This window comes from Amblyraja radiata, chromosome 10 (assembly GCF_010909765.2).
Source record: "Amblyraja radiata isolate CabotCenter1 chromosome 10, sAmbRad1.1.pri, whole genome shotgun sequence".
Classification (NCBI taxonomy): domain Eukaryota; kingdom Metazoa; phylum Chordata; class Chondrichthyes; order Rajiformes; family Rajidae; genus Amblyraja; species Amblyraja radiata.
Window position 1 is genome coordinate 69,394,765 of NC_045965.1, and position 20,089 is coordinate 69,414,853.

Below are 20,089 nucleotides of genomic sequence, written 5' to 3' on the forward strand. Positions count from 1 at the left end.
GAGCGTTTGAAGGCACGAGGCTTGGCGATGTCGTTTAGTTTAGAGATACAGCACGGAAACAGGCCCTTCGGCCCATCGAGTCCATGCCGACCAGCGATCCCACACACACTAGTTTAGAGATACAGCACGGAAACAGGCCCTTCGGCCCATCGAGTCCATGCCGACCAGCGATCCCCACACACTAACACTATCCTACACACACTAGCAGACACACGCAGGTCACAGGGAGAACGTACAAACTCTGTACAGAAGGCCCCCGTAATCTGGTTTGATCCCGGGTCTCTGGCGCTGTGAGGCAGCTGCTCTACCCACTGCACCGCCATGCAGATTCAAAGTGGAAACAGGCCCTTCGGCCCTCCGAGTCCATGCTGATCAGCGATCGCTCACACTTGAACAAACTCCTGCACTTGTATAGAAATATCATAGGGCCATAAGTGATAGGACTAGAATTAGGCCATTCGGCCCATCAAGTCTACTCCGCCATTCAATCATGGCTGATCTATCTCTCCCTCCTAACCCCATTCTCCTGCCTTCTCCCCATAACCTCTGACACCCGCACTAATCAAGAATCTATCTATCTCTGCCTTAAATATATCCACTGACTTGTGGCCTCCACAGCCGTCTGTGGCAAAGAATTCCACAGATTCACCACCCTCTGACTAACGAAATTCCTCCTCATCTCCTTCCTGAAGGAACGTCCTTTAATTCTGAGGCTGTGCCCTCTGGTCCTAGACTCTCCCACTAGTGGAAACATCCTCTCCACATCCACTCTATCCATGACTTTCACTATTCTGTACATTTCAATGAGGTACGCCCTCATCCTTCTAAACTCCAGCGAGTACATTCGGCCCATCAAGTGTACTCCGCCATTCAATCACGGCTGATCTATCTCTCCCTCCTAACCCCATTCTCCTGCCTTCTCCCCGTAAACTCTGACACCCGCACTAATCACCTGTATTGCATTTGGCCTGTACTCGATGGAGCTCAGAAGGATGAGGGGGTTCCTCATTTGAAACTTAACATACTATGTCGAAGGTACACAAAATTGCTGGAGAAACTCAGCGGGTGCAGCAGCATCTATGGAGCGAAGGAAATAGGCAACATTTCGGGCCGAAACCCTTCTTCAGACTGATGGGGGGGGGGGGAGAAGGAAGGAAAAGGGGAGGAGGAGGAGCCCGAGGGCGGACGGGTGGGAGGAGACAGCTAGAGGGTTGAGGAAGGGGAGGAGACAGCAAGGACTAGCAAAATTGGGAGAATTCAATGTTAATGCCATCCGGACGCAAGGACCCCAGACGGAATATGAGGTGCTGTTCCTCCAATTTCCGCTGTTGCTCACTCTGGCAATGGAGGAGACCCAGGACAGAGAGGTCGGATTGGGAATGGGAGGGGGAGTTGAAGTGCTGAGCCACCGGGAGTTCAGGTAGGTTATTGCGGACTGAGCGGAGGTGTTCGGCGAAACGGTCGCCCAACCTCCGCTTAGTCTCCCCGATGTAAATCAGCTGACATCTAGAGCAGCGGATGCAGTAGATGAGGTTGGAGGCGATACAGGTGAACCTTTGTCGCACCTGGAACGACTGCTTGGGACCTTGAATGGAGTCGAGGGGGGAGGTGAAGGGACAGGTGTTGCATTTCTTGCGGTTGCAGATAGTGTCGATCTGCTGTCCAATCTCTGCAGCAATACTTACTTTCAGCTCCAGAGGGCAGCAGACACAAGAGAAAACATACACCTCCAGATTCAGGGACAGTTTCTTCCCGGCTGTTATCAGGCAACTGAACCGTCCTCTCACCAACTAGAGAGCGGTCCTGACCTCCCATCTACCTCACTGGTGACCCTCGGACTATCCTTGATCGGACTTTGCCGGCTTAACCTTGCACTAAACGTTATTCCCTTATCATGTATCTGTGGACGGCTCGATTGTAATCATGTATTGTCTTTCCACTGACTGGTTAGCACGCAACAAAAGCTTTTCACTGTACCTCGGTACACGGGACAATAAACTCAACTGATGTTGGAAGAATCCAGAACCAGGGGCCACAGTTTAAAGGTTTGGACACACTAGAGGCAGGAAACATGTTCCCGATGTTGGGGGGAGTCCAGAAGTAGAGGCCACAGTTTAAGAATAAGGGGTAAGCCATTTAGAATGGAGACGAGGAAACACTTTTTCACACAGAGAGTGGTGAGTCTGTGGAATTCTCTGCCTCAGAGGGTGGTGGAGGCAGGTTCTCTGGATACTTTCAAGAGGGAGCTAGATAGGGCTCTTAAAGATAGTGGAGTCAGGGGATATGGGGAGAAGGCAGGAACGGGGTACTGATTGTGGATGATCAGCCATGATCACATTGAATGGTGGTACTGGCTCGAAGGGCCGAATGGCCAACTCCTGCACCTGTTGTCTACTATAAAACCAACAACGGAGAGGTCATCGCAGTGAAACCACTGGGTTTTGACCTCCATCGCAAGCAATGGCGAACCCTGAACAGAACCCGCACCCTCCATGCAAGAACAGCCTAGCACCTACATCAGTGGGGGACGACAGACAGCCCTGCTTGAGACTGCAGACATCCAGACCAGACCATCCTACACATGGTGAATGACTGCCCACTGAAGCTTTCCCCTGGGGCCATCAACACCACCCACCCAGTAAGTGATGCTGTCCTGGCCTGGACGTCTCCCCTTGATCTACATAGAAACATAGAAAATAGGTGCAGGAGTAGGCCATTCGGCCCTTCGAGCCAGCACCGCCATTCAATATGATCATGGCTGATCATCCAACTCAGTATCCTGTACCTGCCTTCTCTCCATACCCCCTGATCCCTTTAGCCACAAGGGCCACATCTAACTTAAAATATAGCCAATGAACTGGCCTCAAACTACCTTCTGTGGCAGAGAATTCCAGAGATTCACCACTCTCTGTGTGAAAATTGATTTTCTCATCTCGGTCCTAAAAGATTTCCCCCTTATCCTTAAACTGTGACCCCTAGTTCTGGACTTCCCCAACATCAGGAATAATCTTCCTGCATCTAGCCTGTCCAACTCCTTAAGAAATTGGAAGTTTCTATAAGATCCCCCCACAATATTCTGAATTCTAGCGAGTACAAGCCGAGTCTATCCAGTCCACAACGTTCGGCTGTGCCCGACACAGGCAAGAAGGAGGTTTGAAATGAGAGCAAATGTTTTCTAGTTGAATCACCCTCAAATCTGCAGAAAAATATCACTGTTTCTGAGAATACGTAGTTCAATAGACAATAGGTGCAGGAGTAGGCCATTCGGCCCTTCGAGCCAGCACCGCCATTCACTGTGATCATGGCTGATCATCCCCAATCAGTACCCCGTTCCTGCCTTCTCCCCATATCCCCCGACTCCGCTATCTTTAAGAGCCCTATCCAGCTTTCTTGAAAGCATCCAGAGAACCGGCCTCCACCGCCCTCTGAGGCAGAGAATTCCACAGACTCACAACTCTCTGTGTGAAAAAGTGTTTCCTCATCTCCATTCTAAATGGCTTACCCCTTATTCTTAAACTGTGGCCTCTACCTCTGGACTCCCCCAACATCGAGAACATGTTTCCTGCCTCTAGTGTGCCCAAACCCTTAACAATCTTATATGTTTCAATGAGATATCCTCTCATCCTTCTAAATTCCAGAGTGTACAAGCCCAGCAACTCCATTCTCTCAGCATATGACAGTCCCGCCATCCCGGGAATTAACCTTGTAAACCTATGTTGCACTCCCTCAATAGCAAGAATGTCCTTCCTCAAATTAGGGGATCAAAACTGCACACAATACTCCAGGTGTGGTCTCACTAGGGCTCTGTACAACTGCAGAAGGACCTCTTTGCTCCTATATTCAACTCCTGTTGTTATGAAGGCCAACAGGCCATTATAACAAGAGGTCAAATGCTGGTGGTTTCACTATGAGGTCTGCGATGACCTGTCTGTTGCTGGTGTTGGCATCTTGCCAGGATTGTAAACCAGGGTGTACATACTTCCTCCTCCGCTCTCCTCCAGAATAAAAGAGCTGCTATTTGAACACTGGCGGTGAGCGTTCTAGTGAACAAGACTGAACTGGAAACAAGAACAGTAGCAAATGTTTATTTGTGTTTAAGGCTCCGAATCCAAAAGATGCCAACAGAAAAAATGTGAAACTTACGACAATATTCCTCACACGAGTTCCTTTCAATAGCCAATGGCATAAAACACAGGGTTTGCAAACAGGGAATACATTCTTCAACAATAACTTAGCAATATAAACTAGTGTGAATTCACACACACACACACACTCACACACAGGTGGGATTGTAAACATTTGGCACGCGTGTCACCAAGTATGAATCAAAGTGCTCCAATTAAACACCAATAAATACAAGAGTCAGGGTGGGGAAGGTTCCCCAACTCTAGGAGGTTGGTCCCATCATCGTCCAATATGAAGAGTTAATCCAAGAAGATTCAGGCGTGACCCGGGGCCAGCTCTGTCATCAAATGAGTGCCGTGATCTGGGAAGCCAAGTGTCTGAGACTGGGCTGTTGGAGAAATCAGAACAAGTTCAAACTCAAACTCTTGTGGTGTGTGGGAAGGAACCGCAGTTGCAGGAAGGGGCACAGCCAGCTCTGGGGCACAGCCAGCTCTGGGGCACAGCCAGCTCTGGGGCACAGCCAGGTGACGTTACTCAGTCACAGAGTGATACAGAATGGAAACAGACCCTACACTAGTCCCACCTGCCTGCGCTTGGTCCATATCCATCCAAACCGGTCCTATCCAAATACCTGTCTGTTTCTTAAACGTTGGGATAGTCCCAGCCTCAACTACCTCCTCTGGCAGCTTGTTCCATACACCCACCACCCTTTGTGTGAAAAAGTTACCCCTCAGATTCCTATTAAATCTTTTCCCATTCACCTTGAACCTAGGGCAAGAGACTCTGTGCATCACCCCTCATCCTCCTGCGCTCCATGGAATAGAGACCCAGCCTACTCAACCTCTCCCTGTAGCTCACACTCTCTAGTCCTGGCAACATCCTCGTAAATCTTCTCTGAACCCTTTCCAGCTTGACAGTATCTTTCCTATAACATGGTGCCCAGAACTGAACACAATATTCTAAATGTGGTCTCACCAACTGTGTGGCCACATTTGTGGTCTTATACAACTGCAACATGACCTCCCAACATCTATACTCTGATACTGAACACCTGAGCGGGGAGAGAGAGAGGAAGATGTTTTAATCAAATTGAAATTTATTCAATTTAACGGGAAAAGGGTACAGAGAAATGTACTGGAAGGAACTGCAGACGCCGGTTTAAACTGAAGATAGACACAAAAAGCTGGAGTAACTCAGCGGGACAGGCAGCATCTCTGGAGAGAAGGGTCTCGACCCAAAACGCCACCTATTCCTTTTCTCCAGAGATGCTGCCTGTCCCGCTGGGTTACTCCAGCATTTTGTGTCTATCTTCAAAAACTTGTAGCTTTAGTTTAGAGTGAAAACAGGCCTTTTGGCCCAACGAGTCCGTGCCGTCCACACTTGAACAAACTCATGCACCTGTATAGAAATATCGGCACAATTATAGATGCAGGCCCTTCTGCCCACTTTGCCCATGCCAGCCAAAATGCTTTTTAGGAGAAAGTCATAGGAGTAGAATTAGGCCATTCGGCCCATCAAGTCTACTCTGCCATTCAATCATGGCTGATCTATCTCTCCCTCCTAACCCCATTCTCCTGCCTTCTCCCCATAACCCCCGACACCTGTACTAATCAAGAATCTATCTATCTCTGCCTTAAATATATCCACTGACTTGTGGCCTCCACAGCCGTCTGTGGCAATGAATCCAACAAAACGTTTCACTGTACCTCAGTACACGTGACAATAAAGTTGTCAATCACTTCCTCTCCGTATATCTGCACAATATATTTTCAAAGACATAATTCAATCCACTTGTGTAGTAGAATTAGACCTTGGAGATACAGTGTGGAAACAGGACATTCGGTCTACAGAGTCTACGCTGACCAACGATCACCCCACCCCATACACTATCCGACACACACTAGGGACAATTTTACAACCTACTGAAGCCAATCAACCTGCACGTCTTTGTTAGTGAGTGAGGAAACCACGAGAAAACCCACGCAGTCACAGAGAGAACGTACAAACTCCCTACGGACAGCACCCGTAGCCAGGATGGAACCCGGGTCTCTGTCGCTGTGAGGCAGCAGCTCTACCCACTGTGCCGCCCGCACTCCCTCTGGTAGCGTGTTCCAGATACGAGTGCCATAGATAGAGTAGACACAGAACCTTTTTCTCCCAGGGTGGAAATGTCCAAAACTGGAGGGGAAATATCTTTTGAAAGTCATCATTCTATCCGTTCCTGCAGCTTCTATAGACTTTAGTGAAACAGCATGGAAAAGGGAAAACTAAACTCAAGGTAGACACAAAAGCTGGAGTAACTCAGCGGGTCAGGCAGCATCTGAGGAGAACATGGATAGGTGACGTTTCACAGAGTGCTGGAGTAACTCAGCGGGTCAGGCAGCATCTGTGGAGAACATGGATAGGTGACGTTTCACAGAGTGCTGGAGTAACTCAGCGGGTCAGGCAGCATCTGTGGAGAACATGGATAGGTGGCGTTTCACAGAGTGCTGGCGTAACTCAGCGGGTCAGGCAGCATCTATGGAGAACATGGATAGGTGACGTTTCAGAGTGCTGGAGTAACTCTGAAATAGGTGACATTCCCCCGCACTCCCACATCAGTCTGAAGAAGGGTCTCGACCTGAAACGTCGCCTATTTCCTTCGCTCCATAGATGCTGCTGCACCCGCTGAGTTTCTCCAGCCTTTTTGTCTATCTTTGATTTTCCCAGCATCTGCAGTTCCTTCTTAAACACTGTTAGCTGTGATCTAGATGAAAACGAGTTACAGGCGACGAGACTGAAGACTTTGAAACTAGCACAAAGAGTTGGATGGGGGAGGGACGGAGATAGAGGGGATGTCGGGGTTACTTGAAGTTGGATGAATCAACATTCATACCATTGGGTTGTAACCTGCCATATGACAATATCAACTCATCATATCACCCAAACACAACTTACAGTCCATGTAGGTGTGCAGGCTGGCCAGTATCTGCCCATCGGGTGCCCCATATGTAGTGAATACCACCTGCTCCATGGTGTGTGGTGACATGTTCTCCAGGTGAGTAGTGGACGCTGGTGTGGCGGGCAGTTGGCCCGGACCCACGTGCTTTTTGTGTCGAGCTCGGCAGTTTTGAAACCAAACCTGAAACATGGTAATGAATGAATGAATACGTTTATTGGCCAAGTATTCACATACAAGGAATTTGCCTTGGTGCTCCGCCCACAAGTGACAACATGACATACAGTGACAGTTGTGAATGACACACAAAACACTAATAATGTTATTAATATTACATCAACATAAAAATATAAAACATTAATAATGCTTTTTCAGAAAACGCTTTTTAGCTCCAGACAAATTATTATAGAGCTAGTCATAGCTTCAGGGTACACAAAAAGGCTGGAGAAACTCAGCGGGTGCAGCAGCATCTATGGAGCGAAGGAAATAGGCAACGTTTCGGGCCGAAACCCTTCTTCAGACTGATGGGGATTTCGGCCCGAAACGTTGCCTATTTCCTTCGCTCCATAGATGCTGCTGCACCCGCTGAGTTTCTCCAGCATTTTTGTGTACCTTCGATTTTCCAGCATCTGCAGTTCCTACTTAAAAACGTAGCTTCAGGGAGTCAGGCAGCACAGAAACATGCCTTGCGGACCAACTTGTATCTGTACACCTTGGACAGCTTGGCCGACTGGTTAGCATGCAACAAGAAAGCTTTTCACTGTACCTCGGTACACATGAACTAGCCCACGCACACCAACATGCCCCATCTACACTCCTGGATAGAGTGGATGTGGAGAGGATGTTTCCACTAGTGGGAGAGTCTAGGACCAGAGGGCACAGCCTCAGAGTTAAAAGATGTTCCTATAGGAAGGAGATGAGGAGGAATTTCTTTAGTCAGAGGGTGGTGAATCTGTGGAATTCTTTGCCACAGACGGCTGTGGAGGCCACAAGTCAGTGGATATATTTAAGGCAGAGATATATAGATTTTTGATTAGTGCGGGTGTCAGGGGTTATGGGGAGAAGGCAGGAGAATGGGGTTAGGAGAGATAGATCAGCCATGATTAAGTGGTGGAGTAGACTAGATGGGCTGAATGGCCTAATTCTACCCCATCACATATGAACTTGTGAACTAGTCCCAACTAGTGGCCTTGTTCCTATAGCAGGAATGGGACATAATACTCCCAAATGTGGCCTCACCAACATCTTGTACATTCACCCCAATTCCTCAATGCAAGTTATTCAGAGTGGAGCGACCTTCACAAAAGGTGGCGGGACTGACATGTGATGAAAGAATGGGTCGACTGGAATTGTATTCACTGGATCTTAGAAAGATCAGAGGGGAACTTATTGAAACATAAAATTATTAAGGGATTGGACAGGCTAGAAGCAGGAAAAATGTTCCCCATGTTGGGGGAGTCCAGAACCAGGGGTCACACAGTTTAAGAATAAGGGGTCGGCCATTTCAGACTGAGATGAGGAAAAATCTATTCACCCAGAGAGTTGTGAATCTGTGGAATTCTCTGCCACAGAAGACAGTTGAGGCTGATTCACTGGATGTTTTCAGAGTTAGGTCTTAGGGCTAACGGAATCAATGGATATGGGGAGAAAGCAGGAACGGGGTACTGATTGGGGATGATCAGCCATGATCACATTGAATGGCGGTGCTGGCTCGAGGGGCCGAATGGCCTACTCCTGCACCTGTTGTCTATGTTTCTAACACGGACTCACTTGAATCACTCGCCGGCTTAGCCCAGTGGTCTCGGCCAGTGTTTGAAGTGTCTGAGCGTCAGGGTTGTTGTCCTGTGTAAACTGCGCTTGCATCACCTGCAAGGACAAGAACAAACCAGTGTTGGAAGCATCCCGGGGATTAGAATATCTGGAGGCCGGTCAAAGAACGACCCCAAATAACACAGAATGCTGGAAACACTCGGGTCAGGCAGCATCTGCGGAAACAGTTTAGTTTAGTTTAGAGATACAGCGTGGAAACAGGCCCTTCAGCCCACCGAGCCTGCGCCGGCCAGCGATCCCAACATCGGGAACATGTTTCCTGCCTCTAGCGTGTCCAAACCCGTAACAATCTTATGTTTCAATGAGATACCCTCACATCCTTCTAAACTCCAGAGTGTACCAGCCCAGCCGCTCCATTCTCTCAGCATATAACAGTCCCGCCATCCCGGGAATTAACCTTGTAAACCTACACTGCACTCCCTCAATAGCAAGAATGTCCTTCCTCAAATTAGTGGACCACAACTGTACACAATACGCCAGGTGTGGTCTCACTAGGGCTCTGTACAACTGCAGAAGGACCTCTTTGCTCCTATATTCGATTCCTCTTGTTATAAAGGCCAACATGCCATTCGCTTTCTTCACTGCCTGCTGTACCTGCATGCTTACTTTCATAGACTGATGAACAAGGACCCCCAGATCCCGTTGTACTTCCCCTTTTCCCCACTTGATGCCATTTAGATAGTAATCTGCCTTCCTGTTTTTTGCTACCAAAGTGGATAACCTCACATTTATCTGCATTAAACTTCATCTGCCATGCATCTGCCCACTCCCCCAACCTGTCCAAGTCACCCTGCATTCTCATAACATCCTCCTCACAGTTCACACTGCCACCCAGCTTTGTGTCGTTTGCAAATTTGCTAATGTTACTTTGAATCCCTTCATCCAAATCATTGATGTATATTGTAAATAGCTGCGGTCCCAGCACCGAGCCTTGCGGTACCCCACTAGTCACTGCCTGCCATTCTGAAAGGGACCCGTTAATCCCTACTCTTTGTTTCCTGACTGCCAACCAGTTCCCTATCCATGTCAGCACTCTACCCCCAATACCATGTGCCCTAATTTTGCCCACTAATCTCCTATGTGGGACCTTATCAAATGCTTTCTGAAAGTCCAGGTACACTACATCCACTGGCTCTCCCTTGTCCATTTTCCTAGTTACATCCTCAAAAAATTCCAGAAGATTAGTCAAGCATGATTTCCCCTTCGTAAATCCATGCTGACTCGGACTGATCCTGTTACTGCTATCCAAATGTGTGGCAACTTCATCTTTTATAATTGACTCCAGCATCTTCCCCAACACCGATGTCAGGCTAACTGGTCCATAATTCCCTGTTTTTTCTCTCCTGCCTCTTCAAGTGGGATAACATTAGCTACCCTCCAATCCACAGGAACTGTTCCTGAGTCTATAGAACATTGGAAAATTATCACCAATGCATCCACGATTTCTAGAGCCACTTCCTTAAGTACCCTGGGGTGCAGACCATCAGGCCCTGGGGATTTATCAGCCTTCAGTCCCATCAGTCTACCCAACACCATTTCCTGCCTAATGTGGATTTCCTTCAGGTCACCCGTCACCCCAGATCCTCTGGGCACTAGTACATCAGGAAGTTTGTTTGTGTCCTCCTTAGTGAAGACAGATCCAAAGTACCTGTTCAACTCATCTGCCATTTCCTTGTTCCCCATAATAAATTCACCTTTTTCGGTCTTCAAGGGTCCAACTTTGGTCTCAACTAATTTTTTCCTCTTCACATACCTAAAGAAGCTTTTACTATCCTGCTTAATATTCTTGGCTAGCTTACCTTCGTACCTCATCTTTTCTTCCTGTATTGTCTTTTTAATTATCTTCTGTTGTTCTTTAAACATTACCCAATCCTCTTGCTTCCCGCTCATCTTTGCTACGTTGTACTTCTCTTTTAATTTTTATACTGTCCCTGACGTCCCTTGTCAGCCACGGTCGCCCCTTACTCCCCTTGGAATCTTTCTTCCTCTTTGGAATGAACTGATCCTGCATCTTCTGTATTATTCCTAGAAATGCTTGCCATTGTTGTTCCACTTTCATCCCTGCTAGTGTATCTTTCCAGTCAACTTTGGCCAGCTCCTCCCTCATGGCCCCATAGTCCCCTTTATTCAACTGTAACACTGACACCTCCGATCTACCCTTCTCCCTCTCCAATTGTAGATTTTGTGTTTATCTTCAATAGAAACCAGCATCTGCAGTTCCTTTCTACACTGATAGTTGATTAGTGTCAGGCATTTTGGGGAGAAAGCAGGAGAAATGGGTTAGGAGGGAGATATAGATCAGCTATGATTGATTGGTGGAGTAGACTAGATGGGCCGCATGGCCTCATCCTTCTCCTATCATATGACCTTATGACCGTTTCCATACTGCATCACGAAACCAAACTGAACTGATCACACGGTGGCGGCAGGTACAGGGGGCGGCAGGTACAGGGGGCGGCAGGTACAGGGGGCGGCAGGTACAGGGGGCGGCAGGTACAGGGGGCGGCAGGTACAGGGGGCGGCAGGTACAGGGGGCGGCAGGTACAGGGGGCGGCAGGTACAGGGGGCGGCAGGTACAGGGGGCGGCAGGTACAGGGGGCGGCAGGTACAGGGGGCGGCAGGTACAGGGGGCGGCAGGTACAGGGGGCGGCAGGTACAGGGGGCGGCAGGTACAGGGGGCGGCAGGTACAGGGGGCGGCAGGTACAGGGGGCGGCAGGTAAAGGTGTGTCAGGCAAGCACATGGTCGCAGGGCTGGACATGAATGAATTCTTCAGGTGGTTACCTGCAGCTGCTCGGCTGTGAAGCTGGTCCGTGCTCGCTTGGTTGGTCTGGGCTGACTCGCATCTTGATCCACGGACATCACTCCCTCCTCACCAAGTCCCCGCCCTGCAAGAAGTCAGCTCGTCTCAAACCGTGCGAGGCAACAATATTTACAATCATTTAAAACAAGCCGAGTATGTTGTGTGGTCCACGATCCCCAGGCTTGAGATGCAAGTAACAGTGGCACAACTCAAACGCCCAGGAATGAAGACATTACAGAGAGTGGTGGCCACTGCCCAGCCCATCACAGTACTGACCTCCCCACCATCGAAGGTCCATCACAGTACTGACCTCCCCACCATCGAAGGTCCATCACAGTACTGACCTCCCCACCATCGAAGGTCCATCACAGTACTGACCCCCCCACCATCGAAGGTCCATCACAATACTGACCCCCCCCACCATCGAAGGGATCTACAGGAGTCGCTGCCTCAATAAGGCCGCCAGCATCATCAGAGACCCACACCACCCTGGCCACGCTCTCATCTCGCTGCTGCCATGGGGAAGAAGGTACAGGAGCCTGAAAACCGTGACCCCCAGGTTCAGGAACAGCTTCTTCCCAACAACCATCAGGCTCTTGAACACGGCACAACACTAACCTCAGCAACTGTGATCTTCTGCGGACAGTGTCGGTGGTTGCACTGCCCGCTTCAGTTTTGTACTGTGGGTCTAGTTAGTTTATTATATTAATTATTATTGCATATTTGCGTGTTATTGCATATTATTGGGTGTGTAAACCTGCAGCATCCTATCACCAACTAGAGAGCAGTCCTTAGCCACTATCTACCTCTGGAAACCCTCAGACAATCTTTGATCGGACGTTACTGGCTTTATCTTGCACCCGGAGTATTGTGTGTAGTTTTGGTCCCCTAATTTGAGGAAGGACATTCTTGCTATTGAGGGAGTGCAGCGAAGGTTCACAAGCTTAATTAACAGGATGGCGGGACTGTCATATGTTGAGAGAATGGAGCGGCTGGGCTTGTACACTCTGGAGTTTAGAAGGATGAGAGGCAATCTCATTGAAACATTAGATTATTAAGGGTTTGGACACGCTAGATGCAGGAAACATGTTCCCGATGTTGGGGGAGTCCAGAACCAGGGGACACAGTTTAAGAATAAGGGGCAAGCCATTTAGAACGGAGACGAGGAAACATTTTTTTCCACCCAGAGAGTTGTGAGTCTGTGGAATTCTCTGCCTCAGAGGACGGTGGAGGCCGGTTCTCTGGATACTTTCAAGAGAGAGCTAGATAGGGCTCTTAGACATAGCGGAGTCAAGGGATATGGGGAGAAGGCAGGAACGGGGTACTGATTGGGGATGATCAGCCATGATCACATTGAATGGCGGTGCTGGCTCAAAGGGCCGAATGGCCTACTCCTGCACCTATTGTCTATAGACATTAGTCACGTTATTCCCTTTATCCTGTATCTGTACACTGTGGACGGCGCGATTGTAATCATGTATTGTCTTTCCGCTGACTGGTTAGCACGCAACACAAGCTTTTCACTGTACCTCGGTACACGGGACAATAAACTAGACTCAAACACACAGATCATTGGTCTGTTGTCGGTACATATGACATTTAAACACTGGACTCAAATACAACAATCTGCAGCTCAGAATATCCGCACTTATCCTCGTCTCCACAGATGCTGCCTGACCCGCTGAGTTACTCCAGCACTCTGTGAAACGTCACCTATCCATGTTCTCCACAGATGCTGCCTGACCCGCTGAGTTGCTCCAGCACTCTGTGAAACGTCACCTATCTATGTTCTCCACAGATGCTGCCTGACCCGCTGAGTTACTCCAGCACTCTGTGAAACGTCACCTATCCATGTTCTCCACAGATGCTGCCTGACCCGCTGAGTTACTCCAGCACTCTGTTTACTTTAATCCAGACCATTTCCTATTCTTGGAATTCCATCCCAGCCTTCCAATCCTTGGCCAGAGGAACAGTTTACAATTGATCAGCAAACTGTCCACATGGTCCAAGACTCATCATGTCACTCAGCCTAAACACACCAAAATTAAAAATGACAAAGTGCTGGAGTAACTGAGCTAACCCTCACATCCTCACCCCCCCCCCCCCCCGTAATGAATCGTTACCAGTGTTGATGTTGTCCACCAGGCAATCGTAGTGGACTCGACAGACCACCTTCTCATCCACCAGGGCAAACTCCTCTCCAGTGGACAGTTGTCTCTTGCAGGAGAAGCAGGCGAAGCAGGCCAGGTGGTAGACGTTGCCCCTGGCCCTACGGATCCAGTCTGTCGCCTGTACCTGCCGACCACACCGGGCACATCGCGTCCCGTAGCGCCTGTGGGAACAGCGAGGGTCAGCGGGGGTTGGGGGAACGCTAGGTGGGGGGGGGGGGGGGGGGGGGGGGGCAGAGGGATTGACAACCATACAAACTACAGATTCAGGGACAGTTTCACCTCAGCTGTTATTAGGCAATGAACCATCCTACCACAACCAGAGAGCAGTGTTTCTGGATCAGTGCGGGTGTCAGGGGTGATGGGGAGAAGGCAGGAGAATGGGGTTAGGAGGGAGAGATAGATCAGCCATTGTTGAATAATGGAGCTGACTCGATGGGCCGAATGGCCTAATTCTACTACGATCACATGATGATCTATGATCTTATGCTGAACTACCATCTACCTCATTGTGACCTTCGGACTATCCTTGATCGGACTTTGCTGGCTTTACCTTGCACTAAACATTATTCCCTTTATCCTGTACCTGTACACTGTGGACGGCTCGATTGTAATCATGTCTTGTCTTCCCGCTGACTGGTTAGCACGCAACAAAAGCTTTTCGCTGTACCTCGGTACACGGGACAATAGACTCAACTGGTCTGCACAGAAGATAGACACAAAAAGCTGGAGTAACTCAGCAGGACAGGCAGCATCTCTGGGGGGGAGGGTTGGGTCGAGACCCTTCTTCAGACCCAATGATGGTCCCAACACAAAACGTCACCTAAACCTTTTTCTCCAGAGATGCTGCCTGTCCCGCAGTTACTCCAGCTTTTGTTTCTATCCTCCCAACTCTAACTCTTCTGCTCTGAGGATGTTTCCACTAGTAGGAGAGTCTAGGACCAGAGGGCACAGCCTCAGAATAAAAGGACATACCTTTAGAAAGTATTGGGTGTAGGGTGCTGACATGGATAGGGAAGTGGTTGGCAGGCAGGAAACAAAGAGTAGGGATTAACGGGTCGTATTGGCAGGCAGTGACTAGTGGGGTACCGCAAGGCTCGGTGCTGGGACCGCAGCTATTTACAATATACATCAATGATTTGGATGAAGGGATTCAAAGTAACATTAGCAAATTTGCAGATGACACAAAGCTGGGTGGCAGTGTGAACTGTGAGGAGGAAGTTATGAGAATGCAGGGCGACTTGGACAGGTTGGGGGAGTGGGCAGATGCATGGCAGATGAAGTTTAATGCAGATAAATGTGAGGTTATCCACTTTGGTAGCAAAAACAGGAAGGCAGATTACTATCTAGATGGCGTCAAGTTGGGAAAAGGGGAAGTACAACTGGATCTGGGGGTCCTTGTACATTAGTCTATGAAAGTAACCATGCAGGTACAGCAGGCAGTGAAGAAAGCGAATGGCATGTTGGCCTTCATAACAAGAGGAATCAAATATAGGAGCAAAGAGGTCCTTCTGCAGTTGTACAGAGCCCTAGTGAGACCACGCCTGGAGTATTGTGTGTCGTTTTGGTCCCCTAATTTGAGGAAGGACATTCTTGCTATTGAGGGGTTGCAGCCTAGGTTTACAAGGTTAATTCCCGGGATGGGGGGACTGTCATATGCTGAGAGAATGGAGCAGCTGGGCTTTTTCACTCTGGAGATTAGAAGGATGAGAGGGAATCTCATTGAAACATATAAGATTGTTAAGGGTTTGGACATGCTAGAGTCAGGAAACATGTTCCCGATGTTGGGAGAGTCCTGAACCAGGGGCCACAGTTTAAGAATAAGGAGTAAGCCATTTAGAACGGAGACGAGGAAACACTTTTTCTCACAGAGAGTGGTGAGTCTGTGGAATTCTCTGCCTCAGAGGGCGGTGGAGGCCGGTTCTCTGGATACTTTCAAGAGAGAGCTAGATAGGGCTCTTAAAGATAGTGGAGTCAGGGGATATGGGGAGAAAGCAGGAACAGGGTACTGATTGTGGATGATCCAACACGACAGCTGCAGAAGATAGTCATAGAGAGAGTCATAGTGATACAGAGTGGAAACAGGCCCTTCTGCTCAACTTACCCACACTGGCCAACATGTCCCAGCTACACTAGTCCCACCTATCTGCACTTGGTCAAGTTACCTGAAATAGTCCATCTTGCAAAATATCTCCAGCTCCTTGATGTAGCAGCTGGAGTGCCTGCCCAGAGGGGTCCCACAGACACTGCAGACCAGGCATCGGACGTGCCAACATAGTTTGTTCACCTGCCAGGGATGAAGGTTGTTAGTGGGCAATGTACCAAAAAGTTGTTTAAAATAGTTTAGAGATACAGCGTGGAAACAGGCCCTTCGGCCCACCGAATCCACACCGACCAGCAATGATAGAAACATAGACAATAGGTCCAGGAGTAGGCCATTCGGCCCTTCGAGCCAGCACCGCCATTCACTGTGATCACGGCTGATCATCCCCAATCAGTATCCCGTTCCTGTCTTCTCTCCATATCCCCCGACTCCGTTATTCCCAAGAGCTAAATCTAACTGTTGAAAACATCCAGTGAACCGGCCTCCACTGCCTTCTGTGGCAGAGAATTCCACAGATCCACAACTCTCTGGGTGAAAAAGTGTTTCCTCATCTTAGTCCTAAATGGCCGACCCCTTATTCTTAAACTGTGACCCCTGGTTCTGGACTCCCCCAACATGGGGAACATGTTTCCTGCACCACAAACCCCGTACACTAAAGGGCCTGTCCGACTTTCACGTCCTTTTTTACTCGTGGGCTATTTTCATCATGCTAGAAACAACGCCCCGACCTACTTGATGCCACGAGTACCCACGACTAGCATCACGACCTGCTACGACCTAGCTACGACCTAGCTACGACCTAGCTACGATCAAGCTACGATCATGCTGCGATCATGCTGCGAGTACGAGTCAAGGGCAAACTCGGCAGAGGTCTTGAAACACTATCCTACACACACTGGGGACAATTTACATTTACACCAAGCCAATTAACCTACAAACCTGCACGTCTGGAGTGTGGGAGGAAACAGGAGCTCCCGGAGAAAACCCACGCAGGTCACGCTATCGTTAAGAGCCCTATCTTGCTCTATCTTAAAAGTATCCAGAGAACCTTCCCCCCACCGCCCTCCGAGGCAGAGAATTCCACAGACTCACAACTCTCTGACAAAAAGCCCAGAATGTACCATCACTGTAGCATCCTGAAGAAATTTGATCTGCTGAGCTGGGAAAACGGAATAAAATATTCGGACTCGATTTTGGTTTACAAAATCTTCCGTGGACTAGCCCCACCTCCGTTAAAGGACTTCATAAAGAAAAACACAAATAGGTCGACAAGAGCAGCCTCCAGGGGTGATTGTATAGTCCCGTTTAGGAAAAGTGTCTTTGGGCAGTCAGTATTTTAATATCGAGCGTCGCAGACCTGGAACGCGATACCATGCGTCATACGGGATCTGCCAACCCTTACCTCATTTACCAAACATCTAAAAACATGGTTACTGCAAAATCAAAATTGCAATCATAATCTACCTTAAAATTATCCTATGGTACTCTTTAACTGCTACTTTTTTACTTTATTGTTTGTTTTGTTTTTGTTTTTATCTTTTGTTTTTACCTTGTTTGGGATGTGTTTACCTTGTGTTGGGACAAAAGATGGAAATTAGCCACTGGCTACAATCTTGCATATTACATGCAAATGTTTATTAATATGCACTGTCCCTAATAAAATAAATTCAATTCAAATTCTGTGTGAAAAAGTGTTTCCTCGTCTCTGTTCTAAATGGTTTACTCCTTATTCTTAAACTGTTCCCCCAACATCGGGAACACGTTTCCTGCCTCTAGCGTGTCCAAACCCTTAATAATCTTATATGTTTCAATGAGATGCCCTCTCATCCTTCTAAACTCCAGAGTGTACAAGCCCAGCCGCTCCATTCTCTCAACATATGACAGTCCCTGATGTACAGATACTGGTATACCAGAACAGTCAGTCAATGAGAAAAAATGTTCAAATCCAGAATCAACAAATTTACCCCCTGGGTCGGTGAAATTTACCCCAAGTTGAGAACCCTTGGGTTAGAGCAAAGGTTCCCAACCGGGGGGTAAATTTTGCCAACCCAGGGGGTACATTTGTTGATTCTGAATTTGTTAAACAGTATTTTAAATGTTCCGTGTTCTTTGTCAGTAGTAGCGTAAACTTCAATTACTGAACAGGCTGGGGGTAAATGCCGGGGTAAACGGGACGAGAAACGTTGGGAAAGCCTGGTTTAGAGATACAGCGCAGAAACAGGCCCTTCAGCCCACACCAACCATCCATCACCCATTCTCACAAGTTCAATACTATCCCACTTTCTCCTCCACTCCCTGCACACAAGGGGTTACCTACAGAAGCCAGTTTACTTATAAACTCGCACATCTTTAGCAAGTGAGAGGAAACCGGAGCAAGTTGGGAAAAGGGGGAGTACAACGGGATCTGGGGGTCCTTGTTCATCAGTCTATGAAAGTAAGCATGCAGGTACAGCAGGCAGTGAAGAAAGCGAATGGCATGTTGGCCTTCATAATAAGAGGAGTTAAGTATAGGAGCAAAGAGGTCCTTTGTCTCTGCCTCAGAGGATGGTGGAGGCAGGTTCTCTGGATATTTTCAAGAGAGAGCTAGATAGGGCTCTTAAAGATAGAGGAGTCAGGGGATATGGGGAGGCAGGAACGGGGTACTGATTGGGGATGATCAGCCATGATCACATTGAATGGCTCGAAGGGCCGAATGGCCTACTCCTGCACCTATTGTCACCCGGAGTAAACCCATGCAGTCAGATGGAGAACGTGCAAATCCCACAGAGGCAGCACCAGGGGTCAGGATCAATCCCAGGTCTCTGATGCTGAGAGGCAGCAGCTCTACCCGCTGTAGCACTGTGCCACCCAGTAAAAAAACACCAGTAATATTGGGTGATGCAGCGGGTAGAGCTGCTACCTCACAGCACCAGAGACCCGGGCTCCATCCCAACCTTCAAATGCTGTCTGTGAGGAGTTTGCACGTTCTCCCCATGACCACCTGCTCCGGTTTCCTCCCACACTCCAAAGACATGCGGGCGGGCGGGGGGAGTTAATGGGCCACTGTAAACTACCGCCAGTGAGGGGTAGAATAAAAGAAGATTAGAGTAGTGGGTGGTTGATGGTTGGAAGGGACTCGATGGGCCGAAGGGCCAGTCTCCATGCCAGGTAATTACATTGGTGAATGGAAAGCACTTTCAAACAACCAACATTTAATCCACTGTGCTCCAGTCAGGTCACGATATTTTTAAGAGCTCTCTCTTGAAAGTATCCAGAGAACCGGCCTCCACCGTCCTCTGAGGCAGAGAATTCCACAGACTCACCACTCTCTGTGAGAAAAAAGGTTTCCTCGTCTCCGTTCTAAATGGCTTACTCCTTATTCTTCTCTCCCCCCCCCCCCCCCTTATTCTTCTCTCCCCCCCCCCCCCCACCCCCTTCCCCCAAATCACTGGCGTGCCAGAGAAAACATTGCAGGTCTTTTTGTTTAGCTTAGAAATACAGCGTAGAAACAGGCCCTTCGGCCCACCGAGTCCGCACCGACCAGCGATCCCCGCACACTAACACTATCCCACACAACCTGTGGACAATTTACAGGTTAAATTAACCTACAAACGTCTATAGAGTGCGGGAGGAAACCGGAGCACCCAAAACATCACCCGTTCCTTCTCTCCAGAGATGCTGCCTGTCCCGCTGAGTTACTCCAGCACTCTGTGTCTATCTTCGGTGTAAACCAGCACCTGCAGTTCCTTCCTACACATTCCCTAATCCGTGTAGACCAGAGGGTTCAACAGCCCACACCAATCTCCCGTTCTATCCCCCCCGCCTCACCTTCAACAAGTAGCGATCCACGATCTCCAGCCCGCAGCTGCTGCAGATGTTCCGGCCAGATGTGGAGGAGGCTGATGACCGAGGAGAGAGGGGAGGCGAGGCGGGGGAGCTGGAGTCTGCGTCGGCATTAGTCTAGGGCGAGAGAGAGAGTTGAGTTTAGAGATACAGCGCGGAAACATGTCCTTCGCGCCGACCAGCGATCCCCGACCAACTATCAACAGACAATAGGTGCAGGAGTAGGCCATTCAGCCCTTCTAGCCAGCACCGCCATTCAATGTGATCATGGCTGAGGGGGGGGGGGGAGAGGGGGGGGGG

At 48.9% G+C, this 20,089-nt stretch overlaps 1 protein-coding gene across 1 annotated transcript in view; it reads right to left on the reverse strand.

Annotated features, from left to right (window-relative positions):
• Positions 1 to 4,107: 4,107 nt before the first annotated feature.
• LOC116977428 (serine/threonine-protein kinase TNNI3K-like) overlaps positions 4,108 to 20,089 on the reverse strand; it is a 58,104-nt gene continuing 42,122 nt past the window's right edge. The window contains exons 22-28 of the mRNA XM_033027856.1: positions 19,775 to 19,906; positions 16,029 to 16,150; positions 13,819 to 14,027; positions 11,677 to 11,780; positions 8,834 to 8,929; positions 7,063 to 7,246; positions 4,108 to 4,513 (exon numbers count right to left, since the gene is read on the reverse strand). Of these exons, the coding sequence (XP_032883747.1) occupies positions 4,440 to 4,513; positions 7,063 to 7,246; positions 8,834 to 8,929; positions 11,677 to 11,780; positions 13,819 to 14,027; positions 16,029 to 16,150; positions 19,775 to 19,906 (921 nt within the window). The 3' untranslated portion in view covers positions 4,108 to 4,439. The remainder of the gene's footprint in view (positions 4,514 to 7,062; positions 7,247 to 8,833; positions 8,930 to 11,676; positions 11,781 to 13,818; positions 14,028 to 16,028; positions 16,151 to 19,774; positions 19,907 to 20,089) is intronic.